Here is a 21,981-nt window from a genome sequence, read left to right as displayed (position 1 = left end):
ATAAGCCTGCACAGCTAGTCACTGACAAAAATATTGGCACCCCTTTAGAAATGTTGTTTTTTTAAGCAAAATATACACACTTTTGGAGTTGTTTTGAGAAAACAAACAAACCAGGACCATTTTAATAGCTCAACACAAAAAATCAAGCGTTGCGGAGTGAAGATAACCAGTGGATTTGTTGACATGAGCCATAGACCCCTTTAATCACCCAGTTTGACGGAAAAGTCCCGTATGTACGACCCACTAACACATTTTCCATTTTCCTGTAGGATGACGAAACATGTGGGAGGAGCTGGGGGCGTTCAAAAATATAATATATTTTTCGAAGACTGGGCTTGGCTGTAGAGGTTGAACAACATAGTTGTTTTGTTTCTGCAGTCCCTTTGCAGAACGTGCGATGCGCCACGGTAGTGCAACTATTTAAAATTAATGTGAATACGTGACTTCTTTTGTTACTTTTTCCGTTTTCCCTCATAACTATCTCAAGGCAAAATTACCCATTCACCTCTCTTGGTGTTTGAAATGTAATACAATTTTTAAAAAAACACGGATAATTTAATTGCCTATGTGCCTCGTACCGAAAGGAAATCATTTCACCTCCTGCAAAGGTAAGATTACCGAAACAACTTCAGGCTAGAGTTCTATGTGGTTGTTCTTGTTCGCTGCTGTCTTTTGTGCAGCTGTTTGTTCGAAATTGCCCGCCCACAGGCTACAGTTCAGTTAAAGTAGGCTAGCTACAGCTACCGTCGACCCATTTATTTGTCAGATAATTGTGTAGTTATTCCACATTTGGCAATAAAAACTCAAGATAATCTAAGTTGCTGAAACAAACTTTGTCGTTGGTGATTTTGCAGCACGAGGGCCATAACACTAAAAGGGCGCCTAGTTTGTTGTCTCCTATTTGGCCTGTTCAGAAAAAAAGTGTTCTTGCAATGTTTAATATGCAGGAACACTGCTTATCTAATTATGTTAAACTACATAAGTTTTAAATGTGCTGAAGTCATTGAAAATTGTTTGATGTGTTCTGATCATTTTACCGTTATTACCTGAAAAGAAATGTCTTGGAAAAACTAGCTGCACAAACAACTATTCAAGACTTTTGACCGACTAAGTTTGTTAACATCTATAATACATTTACACGATTTACAAAGGCTGGCGGACGCAACGATGAAGTTGTGTGTGTCAGAGGAGAGTCAGCGACTGGACAGATTATTGGAGGATGCCCTGGCGCGGGAGGCTCGCTTGTGGAAAGCGCCAGTCCTGGAGAATGATTTGATACAGGTGAAGTTCTCTGAGACTCACTCTCCTTTCTTTCTTTCTTTCTCTCTCTCTCTCTCTCTCTCTCTCTCTAGCACTCACTCACTAAGACTTTCCATTCTAACTAGTTTCTCTCTAAATTCGAACATGTCACATAATTTGTAGAATGTGGATTGATTTTGCATCTTCGTATTGTAAGGTAATGTTGCTCAACAGTATTGTTCTGTGATTGCTAGGGCACAGACATATGCCTTATACAACACCAGGAAGTGATTTTGTGGCTGAGAGAGATGAACACGGCGTTTCAGTTCTGCCAGGAAACGTATGCATTGGCTGTGTGTGTTCTAAACAGACTGCTGGCAACAGTGAAGGTGAGGATCAGTTCAGTCAGCTTGAAGTGATGAAATCCGTTCAACTGAAGTAAGGCAACCAAGTATGCATCTCAGTTGGCTACATGTCGTCTTTGTTGCAGGCACAGTCGAAGTACCTTAAGTGTATTGCAATTACAACACTTATTCTTGCTGCAAAGATCAATGAAGAGGATGAGGTATTTATATGCATATTGATGTATGCACTGTGCATATGCATTCACTTTTCTGGTTGTTACAGAAACTGCAAAATATTGTAGCTTAAATGCATGATGGTTAATGCAATGTTGTGTATTGCACTGTGCAATATTCATTCACTTTTCTGGTTATTAAAGAAACTGCAAAATATAGCTTACATGCATGATGTTTAATGCAAAAAGTTATACTTTGCACTGTGCTGATATTAATTCACTTACTGGTTATTAAAATAAAGTCCAAAACACTAATGTAGAGATGTCTAGAGCCTGTATGAAGTTCAATACATTACATTTTATTGGTCTCCTCCATGATCTCTGGTAACAACAGGTAATTGCATCAGTTAAAGACCTTTTGGCACAGAGTGGCTGCAGCTTCTCAACAGCCGAGATTCACCGCATGGAGCGGATCATCCTGGACAAGCTGCAGTGGGATCTCTACACATCAACACCCATCGATTTCATCCACATTGTAAGTCATTTCACACAAAGGGGCTATCGTCTTTGCTCTTGCTATAACAACACTTGTACAAAAAATCACAAGAAATTAGGTACTGGTAGTAACCGTTGTGTGTCTGTGCGTGCTTGTTGTGTGTGTGTGTGTGTGTGTGTGCATGCGTATGAGAGGGGGATGTTTGCAAGCCCCTGGCTGTTGCAGTCGATAGCCAAATTATCTGGGTCCTAGATATTGTGCATTGATTCTAAGTGTGTTCATACTGAACAGTTGGCCAGAGTTGATAATTAAACACTGAACACAACAAGCAAGCTGTCAGCATGGCTGGTGAAGTGCGATGCATATTTGGCCAAGGCACTTATCTGTCTTTTTAAGCTCCAGGAGTAAAGCAGGAAAAAAAGCAAAATCCTGTTCAAATTAGGGCATTCATAAGGAAATACATGTAAATATTTGCTCTTTCATAGTACAGGTTTTACTACAAAATATATCAGTATGACATTTGCTATTTTGAGAGTTAGGCCTACTTTTACTTGCCAGTAATGGCATGTATTGTAAAGTCATACAGCTGAAATCGGAACTGCCATCAATTAATAGTAGCTGTAGACACTGTTCATTGTCTAAATTAATTTCTTGTGAATGAATAAGAATATGTATGGGACTTAAATGGGAAACCCTTCCTTGTATAATAATCCATCCACATTTTCTTGCAGTAATATAGTGTTAAAATAGTTATTGACCCGGTGTAATGTCAATAACGTCCAATAAAATAACTTTCAATAAAGATGAGCCACAATGTAACGAAAATCCCTAGATTCACAAATAAAATGTGTTGCATGAAATGTGAACTCTAATATTGTAGAAAAATAAATTCCATAAAACATTTTTCTTTCTAAATAAATATTTCAACATATGTTAAAGTTATTACATTCCAGTGAGAATCCATTGAAAGGTGCAATGTATGTAGTCTATATATAATGTGGTTCTGTGGTAAAAATAGTTATATTTCATGACAGAGGCATGATGGTCATGGTTTACAAAATGTGCAGTGCAATCTATGCATTTTGTTTCTCTGTTTCAGGGGGTTGATTGCATTTGTGTAGCATTTCATTCCCTGAAAAAGTAGACAAATGCAAGAACTCCAGACACCAAGGAACCAAATATGCATAATATATTGGTATTGCAGTTGATGATACTAACTGTTCCTGATGATATAATCCTAAATGTAAAAATAATAAATGAAATAAATAAATAAATAATTATGTTTATATAACAGAAAATGTATACTGCACCTTTCAGTGGAGTTTGAGTCAATATAACTACAACCTCTGATAATCAGTGATGAAGGCTAGGTCTGTGTTGAAACGTATTTTCCCTAATAATAATAATAATACTCTATAAAACTGGACATCTTAAAAATCATAGCGCTCTATCCTCCTCTTCCCTTATGTTACACTACAACCTGAACATCAACAGTTATTGAACAACATGGCTTATTGGTTAAAGAAGAACATACAAAATGTAAGCCTTAATATGTTCAGTGCTATGCAATGACGATGACAAAATGGTAACATCACACCCAAACAACGAACCTGGACCATTATCAAACTTTCTTGTCACTATTTTCACATACAGCATCAGTCGTGTACTGTATGAAGGAAATTCACATACTCTGCACACATGAAGAAGGGAGGGTTTTAAAACACCTGCATCACCGTTACGATGGAGAGGATCTGGATTCATCACGAACAAGCAGATGGAGAAACGTGTTGTCATGGCGATGGACTAACCTGTCCACATCGTCGTCATCACTTGAGAATGGAAATGTCTGGGTAGTAGATGATTTTAATGTATTTTGGTCTTCGTTTCTGTGCACCCCCCCCCCAGTTCCACTCCCTGCTGCTGACCGCTCACCCCCACCTCCTCCTGCTCCCGGCCGCTCAGAAGAGGCCCTGCTTCCAGGCGGAGTTGTGGACCAGGCAGGTGCAGCACTGTATGGCGTGCCACCAGCTGTGGCAGTGCAGGGGCTCCACGTTGGCCTTGGCGATCATCACCTTGGAGTTGGAGGCGCTCACCCCCGACTGGTTCTCCGTTTTCATTGAGCTGCTGAACAAAGCACAGGTAGATGGGGGCACACAATCAACTGTGGTGGGGCTGTCTACATGTGATTCATTTCATACTATGTAATGTTAATGCTTAAATCCTTTTCACTCACTGAATGGGAACTGTACTATTGTTTCTATAGACAGGTCACGAAACATCATTGCTTGTTTACTAGCTTTCACTGCTTTCTTTATGATCAAGCCCATTTCTCCTATTGATTGTAAAATGTATGTGTGTAAACATGTACGTTTTTAAAACTTTGTTTTTGTGGCTTTGTCTCTGTAGAATTTCTGGTTTACCATGTTGTCATCCTTCACAGATTGAGAGCTCAGAGTTCATCAAGTGTAAGGAGATGGTGGATGAATATCTCTCCAGCCTAGAGGCCCCACTGCCAGCCAATGCTGTGTACATATTCAACAGTGCCTGTGTGACCAAGTACCAACCTTTGGGCCTAGAGCCGACCCAGGTGGCCCGCTGGCGTCCGAAGGGCCAGCCTAGAGGGAAGAGAAACGGGCACCGACCCGGGAGCCACGGGGAGAGGGAGGTGGACGAGTACTACGACGGTTTCCGATGCCTTTATGACGGAATTGCCTCTGTAGGTGAATGCTATGGGGATTCTAGGAATGTTGGCGTTGAAGTTTCGCCCTGCCCACCGTTGCAGCCACACATCAGTTAACATGAAGGGGATTCACACCCCACTATTATGCTAAAACAGCACTTTCATCATTCTTGCCTGATTATGTATGCATTTTGTTATTTACAAATATTCTCATTTTATTCTCTTAATTATTGTCACTGAATGCATACTATTTTATTACATACCCTTAGATTGCTGTGTGTGTGTGTGTGTGTGTGTACATGTGCAATTTTTAGTTGTGTTTTTTTATACTGAACATGGTATGTTAACAGATTAAGCTTTTTTTCTACTTTCAGTTTTGTACACATGCAACTAATTTTATTATGTTCCTTTTGATTACTGCACTTTTTAGCATTGTTATATTTTTGAAAAAAACTGAAGTTACTGAATCAATAATTTCACATCATGTTTCTAATAAGATATTATGTTTTATGTCTGAAAGGTAACTTTTAAAGGCAGCTACTTACGGTTGAGAGAAACTGTTAAGATGAGATTTTCTTTACTGTGTTTTTCGTTGTTGGTTTTGATTCAGTCTCACATGTTCATTTTCCATTAAAGTGTTTTGAAACTTTACACCTTTACTTTTTCCAGTAGAGTGGGAACTTGATAGCCTGGAAAATCCAGACCCTGATAATCTAGAAAGATTAAGGGTCTGGCAAAGAACAATGTAATGGCCCAACTCGAGGGGTGGCAACAAGCATGCATTTAAAAATCTCACTGCACGCAATTGGTTAACACTAGACCATGTTTACTCTGAATGATTTCGGACTTCGAGGCAATCGGATAACACTACGACCAATGTGTACTGTCCTCCAACGTTGCAGCGCTGTCTTCATCAATTTAGCTGTTTTCCTGGAATGTTGGGGTAAAAGTAACGTGCATCATTGCTCTTTGCCAGAGTGTCTCGCAGAGAACTCTGGATTTCCAGGGTTGGAACTTGATGTGATTGCATAGGGAATGTGGAAAAGAAATATTTTCCAAATGGTCATCAGAATTGGCCAGTTGTTTGAGATTCTGCATGTAGGTCTGAACATTTTTATTGAGTAGCTCTCTAGTAGTTTTCTACCTTATTTGTCTCTAGCAACTGACTCTTCACTATTTAGAAGTATTTCAGGAAAATTGCCAGAATCTCCAGCCAACTTCTCATGATTGTATGAAACATGATCAGGACTGAACAAAACTCATTCTTACATTAAGTTCAAATAACAGAGTTGCAGAGTTCTATAGTTGTGAAGCTAACTACTGCCCATTGTCTTAATCTACACTGTAGCTCTGTGCTCTTTCGATCCCTGAATGTAATTTGTGCACTCTTTATCCTGATAATAGTTTGTTCAAAGCACAGGCAGTGTGTGAAGTGTTAAAATGGGTAGATGAAGGGCAAATATCGATAGGTTATATGACTAGAGCTATTAGCTCCTAGAGCAATGACTTCTTGAATTAAAAGAGCAAAATATTCCGTAGAAGAGATCCCAGAATCTAGTGATCTAGAGATGTGGTGGCACATTTGTGTGGTGTTCTCATCTCTGGTTCTTTTCAGCAAGTCTTACACTACACACCACCTGATATCTACATTGTATAATGGATGTCCTGCTGGAAATTCCAAACAATTACGGTCTTCCTTCACTACAATGTGGCCCGTATAAGATATCTCGGTTCACAATGGGACAGGGTCAGGTGTGCTGCTTTTAGTTTATTTACGAAAGTCAATACATCTCACATCTCATATGCAAATGCTCTGGTCACTTTAGCAGTAAGACAGAAAAAGCTTCCTGTGTCCATTTGTTCTCTGAGCTGAGCCTCCAGTCGTTGTGACTGGAGGCTATCACATGCATAATGCAGACACCGCTTTAAACACAATGTGCCTGACAGGTTTTACAATGCATAAAGTAAAACAACGGCTACGACAAAAATGAGTCATAGCGGGTTGAAATATTTAAATTTTAAAAACACCATCAAGGTAATTCGCCCTCTTATACACAACACTTGTTTATTCATGGGTACCCAGGTGTATGGATTTGAATGTTGTGATATTATTGCTAGTATGGTTTGTATACTATCATTCAGGCCTGACTTGGCTCAGTTTAAGACAACTCTAAATGCAGACAGACACAAATGCAAATGAATTAGCATTACATCACCTAATAAAAAACAACATGGCTTTAAGGAATCTGCACACAGATTAACACATAATTGTATATATTTGCTGGAGCTCCATTACTGTTCTATTCCGTTTCTGTACTCTAGTTATACAAGTCACTGGTGCATCTCAAAGCAAGACAAAGGTAATAAAAAATAAAATGTATAAAAAGTCCCAATTTGTCAAATAAATGAGAAAATAAACCTGGATAATCCTAAAGATGCGCATGGCCACTTTATTTCGGCTTGGCAGCACCAGCGTCGCTGGCCTCGTTTTCCCCCACAAGTGTCTTTGGTCCTTTACAAATGTCACAGGAATGTCAGAACGCATGTGCTGATGTGGCTATGGTGATGGAAGACAAATCCTCGGTTGGCCTGGGTGCTGTGCTTATAAATTAACTGAAAGAAAACAAGGCAAACATGGACAAGAACAGAAAGATAATGACCAAACGAAGAAAAATAAGGAGTGATAACATGCAGATGACATGGCACAATCACAGTTTGGTGCTTTATGGTATGCTTTAGACTTTACCACAGTTAATACAACCACATGCATAAAAATAAACTAGCAAATTAAACATCAATAAAACAAAACACCAAACAAACAATGGAGTGTTTACTCTTCAGGAATTCCTCAAATTATATACAAAATAATGGCACTGTCTTATAGGTGACTTGTATATGAGAAACTGAAATATGTGCAAAGATGTGCCGATTGTGTAAAGATCTAGAATGCTATTTTGGTAATTCACAATTATGACCACCAGATGGAGCCAGTCAGTCACTAAAATTCACTAGCATTTCAACTATGAGCTGTGAGCTGTAAAATTGCTCTCCACTGCATAGAAGAACAGCCCTGTGAACCAGGCTGATTGAATGGTGGGAACAAAGAGGGTTAGCAAGAGAGGAAGAAAAAAAGAGACAGACTCACTTTTTCTTGTCCTTGTCCTTCTTGAGTGGCTGTGAGAGGGAAAGTGTCTCGGCGGCGACCTTCCTCCTGTTGAAGGCGTTCATCTCCTCCTCCAGGTCTCGCCTCTTCTCCTCCACCTTCCTCTTCTCCTCCTGGTGCATGCGCTTCAGCTGCTCAAACTTCTCATGCAGCTGCGCCAACAGGGGACAACACAACACGGCTCAGGCATCTTCATACATGCAAACACCTCTGACCAACTGCCAAGCAGTCTGACCACTAAGCATCTTTAACACTTGTTTATTATAAATGGCTGCATGATGCTCAAGGAATATGTGCTGTGAAAGAGACCAACTGGCTGAGAGAGGTGCAAACCACATGTAGGCCATGGGTTGGTTTTCCAGTTAGCACAGACACAAATACAAGCCTTATCTACAGAGCATGTCACTTTGGATTAAAGCACCAGCCAATGTGATATTATGACCAGTGCCTCTTCTAGTCTATCCTAGTGCATTCAATCCAGCTCCTGATGCATGTAAATGATCTTGTGTTACAGAATCCAGTGAATCATGAGAGAGCTGGGGAATCTCATGAAAACTTCGGCTCTGAAACAACCACCCACCGTCTAGCCCACCCAACACATGCGCACACACACACACACACACACACACACACACACCTCACCTCTCTCTCCTTCTCCTTGAGCTCGGCCTCCGTCTCTTTGACTTTGTTGACGAACATCTGCCTCATCTCCTCCTCCTTGCGCTGCAGGTCGCCCAGGAACTCTTTCCTCTTGGCCTCGTAGGTCTCCTGTAGGCTGCAAAGAGATAGACACAACAGAGTTCCCTCGTCAGAACGCATCTCTACTCCATCACAACAGAGTTCCCTCTTCAGAACGCATCTCTAGTCTCCATCACAACAGAGTTCCCTCTTCAGAACGCATCTCTAGTCTCCATCACAACAGAGTTCCCTCTTCAGAACGCATCTCTAGTCTCCATCACAACAGCATGCTTAAAGTGCTGCACATAATACATACAATCTAGCTTTGGATTAAATTGCCTACTTAATACTGAATAAATAAATGTAAACAGATTCATATAGTCAAGATTGTTGGTAACCTTCCACAAAAACCCTACATTTATCTTTGAAATCATTTGAAACTGATAAAAGTAATCAGCATTCATTGTTTAATGCAAATTAGACTTAGATTTGGACTCTTCATTCAACAGAATATTTTGAAAAATAAAACAAATTCAAATGGCAAAATGACAAAAATGATGGTAGTCTTATTCTAATAGTGTTCCATGACCTTCAGAATCAATTACTGCCAACAAACGTTTTCTGAAGCTCTGAATGAGACGTGCTTCTGAGCAAACTGCTCCAGCCGTCTCAGGTTTGAAGGTTAGCTTCATAGCAGACTGCAAGTTGTAGCTCTTTCCAGAGATATTGAATGGAATTTAGGTCTGGACTCATGAAAGTCCACTTCAGAGTAGTCCACTGTTTATTCCTTAACTATTCTTGGGTGCTTTTAGCTCCTTGTGTTTGGGTCAATATCCTGTTGGAAGATCCATGACCTGCCACTAGGTTTTCAGACACTGGGCTATATGTTTTACTCCAGGATACAATCTAGTCTTGAGATTTCACTGTGCCCTGCACAGATACAAGGTGCTGTGGGCCAGACACAGCAAAGCAGCCCTAAAACATAACTGAGCCTCCTCCTCCAAAATGACCAAAACATAACTGAACCTCCTCCACTTTTCAAAATGGGTATGGTGTTCTTTTCTTGGACACACTCATTTTGTCTTTGTAAATGTAGAGCTGATGTGACTTGCCAAAAAGCTCCAGTTCTGTCTTATCAGTCAAAAGGACATTTCTCCTAGAAGGATTGTGACAAGTATTTTAGCCAATTTGTTTTTTTTAGGTTTTACTTTCAGCTGTGGAGTCCTCCAAGGACTTCTAAGGATTACTTTTAAGAAAGCAATAACTCATTCTTTCAAAAATCTGTAAGGGTGCCAACAAATTCAGACACAACTGTACAAAAGATATTGTCAAGGTGTTTTTTTTGGTTGTAAATTATTCTGACTTCTCAGCGTGTGTGAACATGTGTGTATACATCTCCACCTATATGTGTGTGTGTGTGTGTGTGTGTGAGAGACCTGACTACTCTCCCCACCTGAAGGGCTGGCTGTCGGGGTCGGTGTCCTTGAAGCCCATCTCCTCTAGTTTGCAGCGGCGGTAGAGCTCATAGTGGCGTGCATGGGTCTGCTCTCGAAGGTCCTCCATGTTCACGCGGATCAGCATCTCCCTCAGCTTCACAAAGTCACAGTGGCTCTCGTTCTCAACTGCACAAAACACACACACACACACACACAAAGTCAACAAAACTTCTCTATAACCCTCCAGACAGCGGCTGATTCTGGAGAAGGCTGCAGCTTGATTGGCACAGGTCCACCCACACAACTTAACACCACTACAGTCAGTTACATCAATCTCTTTAATTCTCTCTAACCCATGCATGCAGTCAACACAACACAACTTAACTACTTAGCTACAGTCAGTCTTCTACTTGCTCAATCATTCAACTTTCCACATGGGGGGGCACTGTGGCGCAGCAGGCTACAGCGCCCGTCTGAGTGCCCACAGGGACCCAGGTTCGAGTCCGACCCGCGGTCATTTCCCGATCCCACCCCATCTCCCACTTACTTCCTGTCTCATTCTCCACTGTCCTGTCCAAGTAAAGGCAAAAAGCCCAAAAAAATATACTTTAAAAAAAATAAATAAATAAATAAATAAATAAATAAATAAAACTTTCCACATGGTGACAGACTAGTAGGGACCAGACCTGCTGCTGCCTCTGGCCCTGATGCGGTGCAGATCCGCGCCAGACAGGAAGAGGATTCCAAAGCTCGCGTCTGGTCTATTGCCTAATGAGTAGTCACAGTCTTACAAAAACCCCAGCGGTAGGGCAGGAGCCCAGTTTCCCCGACAGGATAAGAACTCAAGTCTGCCATGATGACTGACAGTATTCCCTGCATTCACAGTCAATGATGTCAGTAAGAGGATAAGACATGCTTTTGATCACCAGACAGAGACACACACACACACAGACACACAGGACTTTCTCAGTCCTGCAGCTCTGTAAAAAAACACCTCATGGCCGTCTGATGATCACTGAGATGAAAGAGGGAAATAAAGCTTTTCTGTAGCGTGGTGCATCCCAGAAGCCATTTTCATTCTGGAGGAAGAATGAGGATGAGTGAAGATTTAAAACAGAGAGTCGGACTCGTTCTTCACATTCCTCTGCTTAACATCCCCCTAAACACAAACACAGACACAGACACAGACAGACAGACACAGACACACACAGACAGACACAGACACTTTCTCACGGAAGCCAGACAGCTGGATCTGTGTCTGTGGAGTGCTAACGCTCTGATAAGTGAAACACTGTTTCTCTCTTCTGACCAGAGCACACAGGCATCTGTAGTCAGTCCGAGGAGTCCCCCACCCAAATGATCTACACCTCATATCATGCATGCTCCGTCAGTCAAAAAATAGACTACATAAACATGACAAAGGAAGATTGATGACCAAAAGCCATGATGTTTAGAAAGAAGTGTTCCATATCCAGTGGACTGTGGGAGGGAGAGAGTGAGAGATGGCTAATGGGGAAGTTGTGCAGAGGCCAGCTGCTGGAGGATGGGGATGGGGGAGGGGTGGTTTGGGTTAGTCACAACCTTTGACACGTTCACATAGCATCTCCACAGACTCCTGTTTGGACAGCCTGGGACGCAGGATGCCACATAACTCATCCCTCCTCACTCACCAAAACAAATACCATGAAAAGATGCAGAAAACACACACACACACACACACTATAATCATGTTTTTGTGTCACATATGTGTGACCTGTGTTATTGTAATGGTATCTATCAGTGCATTTAGACCTGCATAATTCTTTTTCTCACAAGCTCACGTGCATGCAAACATGTGTTGTGTACACAAGAACACAGACGTGCGCACACACGCGCACACCTATGTGCTTATGGACGACTTTGGCTACTACGCCATCATATCTGCATGGCGTCACATTGTGTTAACATTTGAATGTGTGAGGAGGATGCAACTCCCTCTGCTCGCGACATTCTCGGGACTTATCAGAGCATGACGACTGAGACTCTTGGTGATTAAGATACGAGGCTGCAAGCAAGACAACTACACATTAAACTAGGACAGAGGGGAGAGTTCAGTAATGGTGAACATCACACCATCCACACACAATCCGCCATGCTTTTTATGGAGCCCATCACAGCTGTGTCCAACACACAGAGCCAATTTGACTGACTGTTTGATGAAATAAAAACTAATGATGGCTAATTAGTGACAGAATCCTCTGTGTGTGTGTGTGTGTGTGTGTGTGTGTGTGTGTGTGTGTGTGTGTGTGTGTATCTAGTTATCAAAGTCATGTATGTGTGTGTGTGTGTGGGCCTCTCCCTGTGCATATGTATGTCTGTGTGTGTGTCCACATATGGAGATAAAAGTTAAGGAAGATGGGCCTTCTGGTATGCGAGCGCCTTCCAGCTGCGTCTCAAAGAGCAATTAGCTGACCCCAGCCTGAGGTCCCCTGGGAAGTCTGTGAGACAAGTGGAAGGGGTCAAGGCTCCATTATCGTCAGCCATGGCCAGAATAGCATACCGCAATCTGCCAGAATCATCTCAGATTCAAAGATAACAACATGCGCAGACATACAAACACTGCTGGCCTGGGATGTCCAGATTTCCTCCTCTATTGTTTTATGTAACGAGTAATCTCTTACACCTAACATTTTTCCACTGAGAAGGTAATATATATATATATATATATATATATATATATATAACATGCATATGAAATCATGGACATCAGATTTAGGGAGAGTAAGGGTGTGTGTGAGTGTCTGTGTAAGTAGGAGAGAGCAGGTATACATGCATGCATACCTACCATATGTTATTGACCTACTTGGTTTGGAAAGGAAGGAGTTGTAACCATTGTACGTTTACGATTTGATTCACTACAACTCCCTATATTTCTCTTGTTGAATGGTGTTGAATGGAGTTGAATGGTATGACACCAACCTTGCACCACTCCCCATGGGTACTGCCTGGCTCTCACAGTCTTGTTTCCCACTTTGACTTCCTCCACACTCCCAACGACAGCAAAAGGAAGATGTGCCTGAGGAGAACAAGGCAGAAGGTGCTTTAACCCAACTCAATACACACAAACACACACTAGCAAAAACCTCACTGAGCGGAAAGAAAGCAAAAATGTCTAAGAGCAGAAAAATACAGCATCTGAAAGTATGTCTCTGTCTCTCTCACACACACACACACACACACACACACACACACACACAGAACGATGTGGGCCTGTGCCTGGAGTTTCATATCTACACAGTTGCATAACAAAAACTGCATGTCATTATCAAAAACAAAAAAAGCTGAGCGCTTGAGAGAGAATATATATGCACAGTGATGCAGGGAGCCATAGTTCAACATGAGCTGAATTTAACACAACACTTCTTCTTCTGTCTTGGCGTGAGCAAAGAATTATCCATGGCCGAGTAAACTACACGGTGACGTAAGCATCCTGTCCACCCAACCACAAAAGCCACACCACACACGCGCACCAAACAGAAGCTGAGAGATGGCTGCCCTCGAACGAGAGGCCTCTGATGGGAGAGGAGGAGCCTCACAGCAAAGGTCTGGTCAACTGATTAGTCTGTCTATGACTCCACATCCTGCCAATACATTTACATAACCTCCAGTGATTGGTTTTACAGAGCAGTGCGCCCAATAGACAGCAACATTTTTTTTTTATGTTTTCTCAAAGCTGGGCTGGAAATCACACACAAATATGTATAGAGTAAAAAAAAAAAAGAATTTTCTATGAAGTAAATAACAAATTCCTCCCTTAAAAGTACAAAGAACGAGTATAAACGTAGATATGACACTAGCGTTGAGGAAGGATGAAGGGTCACTTACATTCATGGAGGAGTTGATCTCTGTGACCGCCTCGTCATCTGTGGGAAACTGGTAGATCTGCACTCCGTTGCTCACCAACTCACTCATGATTTTGATCTTGAACTTGTGCAGTTCACTCTTAGAAATTGTGTCTGCTTTAGCGATGATTGGGATAATGTTAACCTGAAAGATAACACAATCACAACGTCAGCAGTAGTCATCATCATCATTTCTTTAATAATACATCAAGCAGACTGTAGATGTAGCAAGAACACAATGGTGAGATGCTAGTTCATCTTATTATACAGTCAACAAAACATACCAATGACTAAGGCGGTCATGGATGTCCCCTTACTCAATTTACCAAAGCCTGCAGGCATGGGTGTAGCAAGCTCGTAAATCATGTAACAAACACATCTTTTGTCCCCCCAAACACACACCCATACTGGACGATCATGTAACCAGACACATATTCACACATACCTCCTACCATCACTATCTAAACAGGTCACGGACACACAGCCACACCAACCCACAGACAAGACATGTCATTCATTATTGCAGAGAAAAAGAAATGTGGCTCCCGGACCACAAACACAGAGTTTCCCTAGTGATCATGATGATAAAGGCTGCCATCTCCATAGCTCTGGCCCACCAATCATGCAAAGGGCAAATCTCAATCTGTGCACTCCAGCACAGCTCATGGACTGGAATAAAGATGGCCGAATGTGAAATGAACAGCCTTCTTTATAATTTACTCTCCCCGTGCTCAAGAGGAGAGGGCACAAGTGGACGACTGACTGACCGACCCACTGGCATGTTTGAGAGGATTTTTGCACATGACACAAGAGAGTGGGTCTGAAGACAACCAGGGAGCGCTCGGAGCTGGAAGAGTTCCCTGCCTATTGCTAGACCATCTGTCTCTCTCTCACACACACACACACTAACATCTCTCTCTCCCTCTCTTCTTTAACTCTCTCACTCTACCTTTTGCTCACTCTCTGCCTCCCTTCTTTACACTACTCTGACATTTTCTCTCTCTCTCTCTCTCTCTCTCTTTCCCTTCCCCTCGCTCTTTTCCCCTGACTCTTGCATTCTCACCCTTCACGCTTTAGCGCATCCATCGATTCGCTTCACACCAACACTTTTCACATGGGTAACAGACAGTTCCGTACAGCGCCTAATTAGGGACCGCTCAATACTTAATTCACAAATATGGATCAGTGGCATGCTGTGCTACTCTATGAGTAGGACCGCTAGAGACATTAACCCTTAAAAAGATGAATGAACTGAACAGAACTCCTACCTTACTGTCCAGTTTCTTCATGGTGACCAAGTCTAAAGACTTGAGCGAATGGCCGGTGGGGGCGATGAAATAGAGACAGATATGGATTCTGGTGTCGTGATAGTTGAAGAGAGATCGCTTGATTTTTAGCTCCTCCTGAAGGTAGTTTTCAAATTGTGTGTCGATATAATCCACAATAGGCTTATAACTGCAAAACAGAAGACAAATCGGATATTTTGTTCATTCATTGTTAGTATAAAAGTAAGTATTGAATCCTCAAGCTGCAACCAGATCATTTTGAGGCAGTTTTCTTCAAAAATTACACAAACCAATTAGTTGACAACTAATCGATTAATCAATTATTTGTTGTAGCCGGAAATTAGGCGTATATGTAATCACTAGTGACAATCCATTTCATGTATTTCTCAATGAGAAGAAATGTTGCTTGTGCATACTTGCCAAGAGCCTTATTATACTGTGTGACCTTTCCCTTGGCTCAGGGACATTTTCCCATCAGCGACACTGTCCTGTTACATGCACTTCAACGTGTATTGCGTTGGCCATGTCCCCAGGCCATGCAGACACTACTTAATTATATTCTATTCATTCCCCAAAGAAGCCCACAAGTCCCAAGCCAATGAATCAGTTCGAAGAATGTAAAATAAATTAGTAATAAAATTAGCGGGTATTGCATATTAGCCTTTAGGCTACAGCAACAAAAAGGCCTTGATAAGATCCTCGCCACGACTCACAACTAGATAGGCTTTGGCACAGACAAAAACACAGCAACCAACCAGCATTAGTGTATCCGATTCTGGTGAAAACCAAGGATCGGTTTACCACAAAATGATTACTCAACAATTTGTCAACAATATGATGATCAAAGTAGTACAACGAATTAATTTCATAAATCAACTTCTTCTATGAGGAAGTTCTACTTTCAAAGTAAAGCATGAGTAAGTCACAAGTGATCACTTGGTGAGAGAGAGTATTTTGCATGAACTGAACATAACTGAAATTAACTTTGAGCCCAACATCTCACCTGTCTTCTTTGTTGATCTGATCGCCGAACCCGACTGTGTCCACAATGGTGAGTTTGAGGTGCACGTTACTTTCCTGCAGATCGTACGTTCTGGGTCGCAGGTACACGCCATTCTGGTAGTGGCTCGCCTCCTCATTCTCAAACATTGTGTTAAAAAGTGTGTTCATTAATGTGGACTTGCCAATACCCGTTTCCCCTGGACAAAGAAACAGATAAAGAAAGGAGATGACCTCAGGAAGACAATTAAATTCACAGCTTGTAGTTTCACTCCCTCGTCCACGCCAAGTACACGGACACCTATGGGGGAGTTAGAAGAAAAAGAGAGGATGCTCACCCACACAGAGTATGTTGAAACAGAAGCCTTGTGTCACCGATTTACTGACCAGTTGATCGGGCAGACTGTCAAAGCCAACATGGCCGCCCAAATTCAGGTTGCGCTTTTCTTCATTCTGTTAACACACATACCAAAAACAAACATTAACGGACATGACCATTTAGTCACAATGGTTTAAAAAAAAAAAGACAAAAAGCTGCATTATGGCTTTTAGCTTAATGGCTTGAGCATAACCTTCAAATAATACAATATGACGTCAGGAATGGGTAACTTTCCGGGGGGTGGGGAGGTGGTGCGAGCAGTCACAGGTGTGCAGCCTACGTGTAGGACTAAAGGGGAACGCAAAGTATAGGCTATACTTTCAAGTTTTAAAATGTTGTTTGGCCACATTGATAGACACATTCTCACCTGCATCTGATGAGTACAGGCAGGCGATAGTCATGACTCATGAGTGACTAAGCATGAACTGAAGACACTGATCTGCCTCATTCTCAATCTCAACCCACACAGGCCGACCCTAGAGTTCAAATATTAATGTGTATTGTGCTCGGTATGTCACAGCTAGAAACTATATCATTACACTCTAGTCATTCTCTGATGACACCCACAACAGCTGAAACGTATTAAAGCAGTTTGAAACATTAAAACTTAAAATATTAAAATAACAATAATACTATATTGGATCGCAATTAAACTCCATTTTAGGCTCAATCCACACATAGGGCTTTGGACATCAACATGTAGCCTATTTTGGCCTACAGAGCAGATGAACCACCTATAGGCTACCAACATTGTACTGAATTCAGCTTTACCTATGTAGCCTATAGGCCTACAGATCAGATCACCCATCTAAACCCCACAGACTAGCCTACACCAGACCTCCTCCTCATAAAGGCGAGTGGGGCTTGTTCTCCCGTATGGCTGCATATTTGGAGGGTGATGTCAGCAAACGTGTGCAGACAGCCAGCCGAACACAGTCAACTCAGGCAAAAAGGGGGCTGTAGGACCCCGGAGCCGGGAACAAGAGGAATGTGGCGCACAGGAGAACCGGGGAGAGCCCAGTGTTATCACAGGAGAACCGGGGCAAGTCCAGTGTTATCACAGGGGCTAAGGCTCTCATCAAACAGAGCTCCCAGCGACATGGGCTGGGGGAGGTGGGGGGGGGCACTGCTAACTGCAGACATGATGAAAGGATGAGAACCCCCAACTGACAAAGCAGAAGGGATGTGTTAAGTGGCTAAAACACTTCTTCAACAAGCAGCAATGACTTTTTTTTATTTTATTTTTTTTAGAGGGAGGATTCCTGGGATGTCTTCAGTCGACAGAAGTTAAACGTCCCCCAGCCCTCCCCCTGGTGAGGAAACACTAAACTTTCTCAGGGGAGTCACTAGGTCGAGAGGAAATGGCTGCGTGTTTTGTGGTACAGACCAATATTTTTTTAAGCGCCGGCCTGAATATATTCAACCTCATTCGCTTTGTGACTAAAGGGCTCTGACAGACTGCTGAAGATGGACTTTAAAAAAGAGCTTGATCAGTAGTGTGTGGGGAGGGTGGGCATTCAAGAGAGATGGGGGGGAAGGGGGGCTTGTAGAGAGGAATTGGGATGGATGGCAGGGGGGTGCACTGAGGATGAAGCTTATTGGACAGTGGAAGCCTACGTGCGGGGGTACAGTAAAACTGGGATAGATGGAGATGGGGGTTACTATGGAGGGAGCCTTCTCCTCCTCTCAGACAGATGGCTGGGAGGGCCTTCAGTGGCACCTGTCCATCCTGGCCGCCCATTAGAGCACACACCTGAGCGGCCGATCTGCCCCTGCATTGATTGGACAAGAATAACACTGGAAGAATGCCATGGCATTAACACTCTAACACACAAAGGTAGTTTCAATTCTCCCATGAGACAAACAGATGGGGACAGAGACAGGAAAAGAGCGAGAGAGAAAATCAGAGACAGAGAAACAAAGAGGGGAAAAATACAAGAGATAGGAACACAAAGAGAAAGGGACAGCTAAAAGTCTCATAGAGGGAGGGATGAAGACATCGGCAAATGGAAAGAAAGAGTGACAGAAACAGAAATGGAATGAGAGAGAGAGAGAAAGAGAAAGAGAGGAATTCAAAAACGCTTTCAAAGACAGCTATGCACAGCTGTTTGACTGATGCAAGACAAGACAATCCAAAGGGACAAAACAAGGGAAGCAGATTAACAGGCTTCAATGAGCGAGACGACCATGAGCACTGAAACACTGGAAATGGAGTCTTTGGTCAACACATGGCCAAATCCCCTCAACACCATCAGGCTACAAACTGTCTGTTGACTCCGAAAACATGAAATGACATAAGACGGCCATAGGACATGAGGCTGAGGCGCATCCACCCAGTTGTGTGGTGTGCGTTGACAGCCACTAACGGTCATGAATCATCCCTTGCGGCTTCTCACGATGCATGCATGGTAAATATCATTTATGACATAAGCATCAGGTCATGCGGAGAGGCAGCATCTCGACCAACCTATTTCTGTCCGGATGAGTGCACTTGCAAGCACACTAATACAATATCAGAAAGGCTCTTGTCGTATTTTGAAGAGTAAGCTACTAGGGACTACTACTGGGCACCGTATAGCCTACATATAATGGTGATTAAAAACAATGGAATAACACAGTGTGATTGCAATCTGCCATTCTGTGCACTACGGCTGAAAGATCTCTGCAAGGGATTACATAACAGAAACTAAAATAGAGCTTTTTAACTGAGGGCGATCAATAGCGCCGATCAAAATGGCCTGATCAACATCAGGGTCTTGTGGAGTACTCACAGGGAGTGAAATGTCAATAGGAAAACAATAAAACGACCAAACATCTGATCAATACCCATCATGCCCTGCAAGAAAACATCACTGCTCCCGTCCCTTCTAGGATAGAAACATGAAACACGCAAAAGGTCTCAAATCATTATCGCTGCTTATGCAGTGTGGGTTGTTTGTCTGTCTGATTTTCAGGAGGATTATATATTTTTAAAAAAAAAACACAGGCCCGATGAAACTTGGTGTAAGGGTGTAGAATGGGTCCAAAAAGAACCCATTATATTCTGGAGCAGATCAGAGTAATGTGGCAGATTCACTAATTATCTCATTAACATTCCGACAAAGGGCATTTGGCACAGGGCATAGGGCATTTGGAAGAGGTTTGCACTCCTCATGTGCATGTTTAAAGAGTTTGCTAAGCCTATCTGGAACTAAATTAATCACTAGACACGTTGCTTTTACATGGCATCCTCTCATCCATCCTAGAACCAGAGCAGACTTCCAAATTTCATGTTAAAACTTAATCTGAATGCTTGGGAACTGTTCTGATAGGTCGGAACAAACAAAGCCAAAGCGATTCTTTCCGCACAGTTCGTCCCAACAAACTGTCAGACAAACAGGGACTCGTTTGTATTGGTGGATCAGTAATCCAAGCACAAACAGCAGCAGACAATGGGACAGTGCTATGGCTGGCATTTCACAGAGGCTGCAAATCCACATGAACTCTTCTTCAAAGGCATCCAAAGACAAATCGTGGAGCACACCAGATTCACTTATCCAGTGCTTCCTCATTCTTACTCAAAGACAATACAAAGTAGTCTAATTACAAACAGATTCACCTTTTAAGATAGGGTGCACACTATTCATAGTTCAGTGAAAATTCAGTTGATAGTCTAACACGCAATGTGTGGCTGGCACTCTGTCCACCAGAGAAAGGATTTGTTACCAACAGATAGGCCTAATCCACTTATCCTGCAACATACCACTTACCCTCCTCTTCAACATCTCTGTGAATCTCTCATTGGCTGACCAAAAGTTAATCAGCCTTGATCTTGAGTGCATGCACACTCCCCCCAGCCCTTGACACTTATCTGTAGTCATTCAGTCGCGGTAAGAGGGATTTCATTGTAATCTTCAACCTTGAAGGACAACTTTCTCAGATTGATAGCACAATATTTCTGGTGAAATGCTAGCATACCACATCTCCAGATAAACCGGTCATTTGGTATTCATATGCTGATACGTCAAGGATGAGTACATTGTATGTCCCACTGGGAGAACTTGAATTATCATTAAGCCTTTGAAACTATGTAAATTCATTTTATTGCAATCAACGCCAATTTACTTCCTTAATTACAGTACAAAAAAACTTAGGTTGGAGTGATATGGATGTGAACTCTCATCAATTGTTCACAACAACGAACAAAGCGTCTAGGACTCTAGGTTATTCCAATACCGTACTGTTCAGTGTAAATAGTTAACCTACTTATTACTATTTACACTGAACACAAACGATCAACGTTAGAATGAAAACAGCTGTCGCTATCTGTATGACCAAGATAGCTGTGATGTTAGCTTATGAAGAAAACAGCGATGGTGCATTTCATTTACTGACACCGAAAATTACCGATAACATTACTCCAAGTTGCAGGTGGCGGTTGTGTTTCAGTGTAAGTGACTTCAAATAAACAGTAGGCCTACGAGAGTCAACTGGGCAGAAAGGTATAGTGAGAAAAAATCTCAATCACTGGGTTTACAACTCCATTCTTAAAACCTGAAGGTACACTCCCTCGAGCTAGCTCATATGCTAGCTAGTTGGCTAGCAGTCTCGTACACTTTCCGAGGGAAATCACATAGTGCTACCATAAATTCACAGCAAAGCGATGCAATTCATGTTCCCAGCATTGCGCCCTACAAGCGAAGTAAATCACAAGGCACTTACAGAAAATATGTCAACGTCGGTAGCAGCCATATTGCGGAATGTGTGTATTTTACTGCCGAGCTGGGCGAGGGGGCTCCTCTCTCGTCTCTATCAGACTGTCTGTAAACTGACGGAGTGGAACAAGCTGAAATGCTTCAATATGGCTACTTCCTGGAAACTCCCACTTGGTCCAGGGCGGTTCAGAATGCCCTTCTCAGCTCTACGCAAACCAGAAGAGGGAAGCGAGTAAATCCAAACTGCAAATGTCTAAATATATTTTAATAATCAAGTGTAAACCAATGTAATGATTAATTGACAAGCGCACAGCTTATGCGACCACTGCACACACCATCCTAATGCTTTGCTACTGCAACTGGGAGTTGTAGTTTTTAAGCCACTGCCTTCAAGTGCCCTCGGTCATATCACGCATTAGACGTTATTGGGAAAGTTTATAGGCCTAGCCTGCAGTACAACAATATGGACATCGAAGTTGCCTGTTTTCAGCCTCTGTGTTTTCTTCATAGCCAGAACGAAGGACATTTTATTT

General features: G+C 42.3%; 3 protein-coding genes across 5 annotated transcripts in view; 1 reads left to right on the top strand and 2 right to left on the bottom strand.

The window, feature by feature from the left end:
• The first annotated feature begins 325 nt into the window (after positions 1 to 325).
• ccni2 (cyclin I family, member 2) lies at positions 326 to 3,359 on the top strand. Its single transcript, XM_048267195.1, has 6 exons — positions 326 to 608; positions 1,152 to 1,281; positions 1,494 to 1,628; positions 1,730 to 1,804; positions 2,151 to 2,370; positions 3,352 to 3,359. The coding sequence occupies exons 2-6, from the start codon at positions 1,168 to 1,170 to the stop codon at positions 3,357 to 3,359; spliced, it is 552 nt and encodes a 183-aa protein (XP_048123152.1). The 5' UTR covers positions 326 to 608; positions 1,152 to 1,167.
• A 798-nt stretch (positions 3,360 to 4,157) lies between these two features.
• septin8a (septin 8a) lies at positions 4,158 to 21,599 on the bottom strand. 3 transcript variants are annotated; one of them, XM_048238009.1, is made up of 10 exons: positions 21,456 to 21,599; positions 16,714 to 16,828; positions 16,380 to 16,575; positions 15,359 to 15,545; positions 14,074 to 14,235; positions 13,168 to 13,264; positions 10,227 to 10,395; positions 8,738 to 8,870; positions 8,078 to 8,247; positions 4,158 to 4,376 (listed from the first exon to the last, which is right to left on the bottom strand). In XM_048238009.1, exons 1-10 carry the CDS (start codon positions 21,483 to 21,485, stop codon positions 4,211 to 4,213), a joined length of 1,425 nt encoding a protein of 474 aa, XP_048093966.1. In that variant the 5' UTR covers positions 21,486 to 21,599; the 3' UTR covers positions 4,158 to 4,210. The 3 variants fall into 3 exon arrangements, with proteins under 3 accessions (XP_048093966.1, XP_048093967.1, XP_048093968.1); XM_048238010.1 differs by having other exon boundaries at positions 4,158 to 4,373; XM_048238011.1 differs by lacking the exon at positions 4,158 to 4,376 and adding an exon at positions 6,935 to 7,545.
• shroom1 (shroom family member 1) overlaps positions 8,716 to 21,981 on the bottom strand; it is a 37,343-nt gene continuing 24,077 nt past the window's right edge. The window contains exon 9 of the mRNA XM_048238005.1: positions 8,716 to 8,732. The gene's annotated coding sequence lies outside the window, so the exon portion shown is untranslated. The remainder of the gene's footprint in view (positions 8,733 to 21,981) is intronic.

The sequence above is a fragment of the Alosa alosa genome, chromosome 2, assembly GCF_017589495.1.
Source record: "Alosa alosa isolate M-15738 ecotype Scorff River chromosome 2, AALO_Geno_1.1, whole genome shotgun sequence".
NCBI lineage: Eukaryota > Metazoa > Chordata > Actinopteri > Clupeiformes > Clupeidae > Alosa > Alosa alosa.
This window is presented reverse-complemented; position numbering and strand designations above follow the sequence as displayed.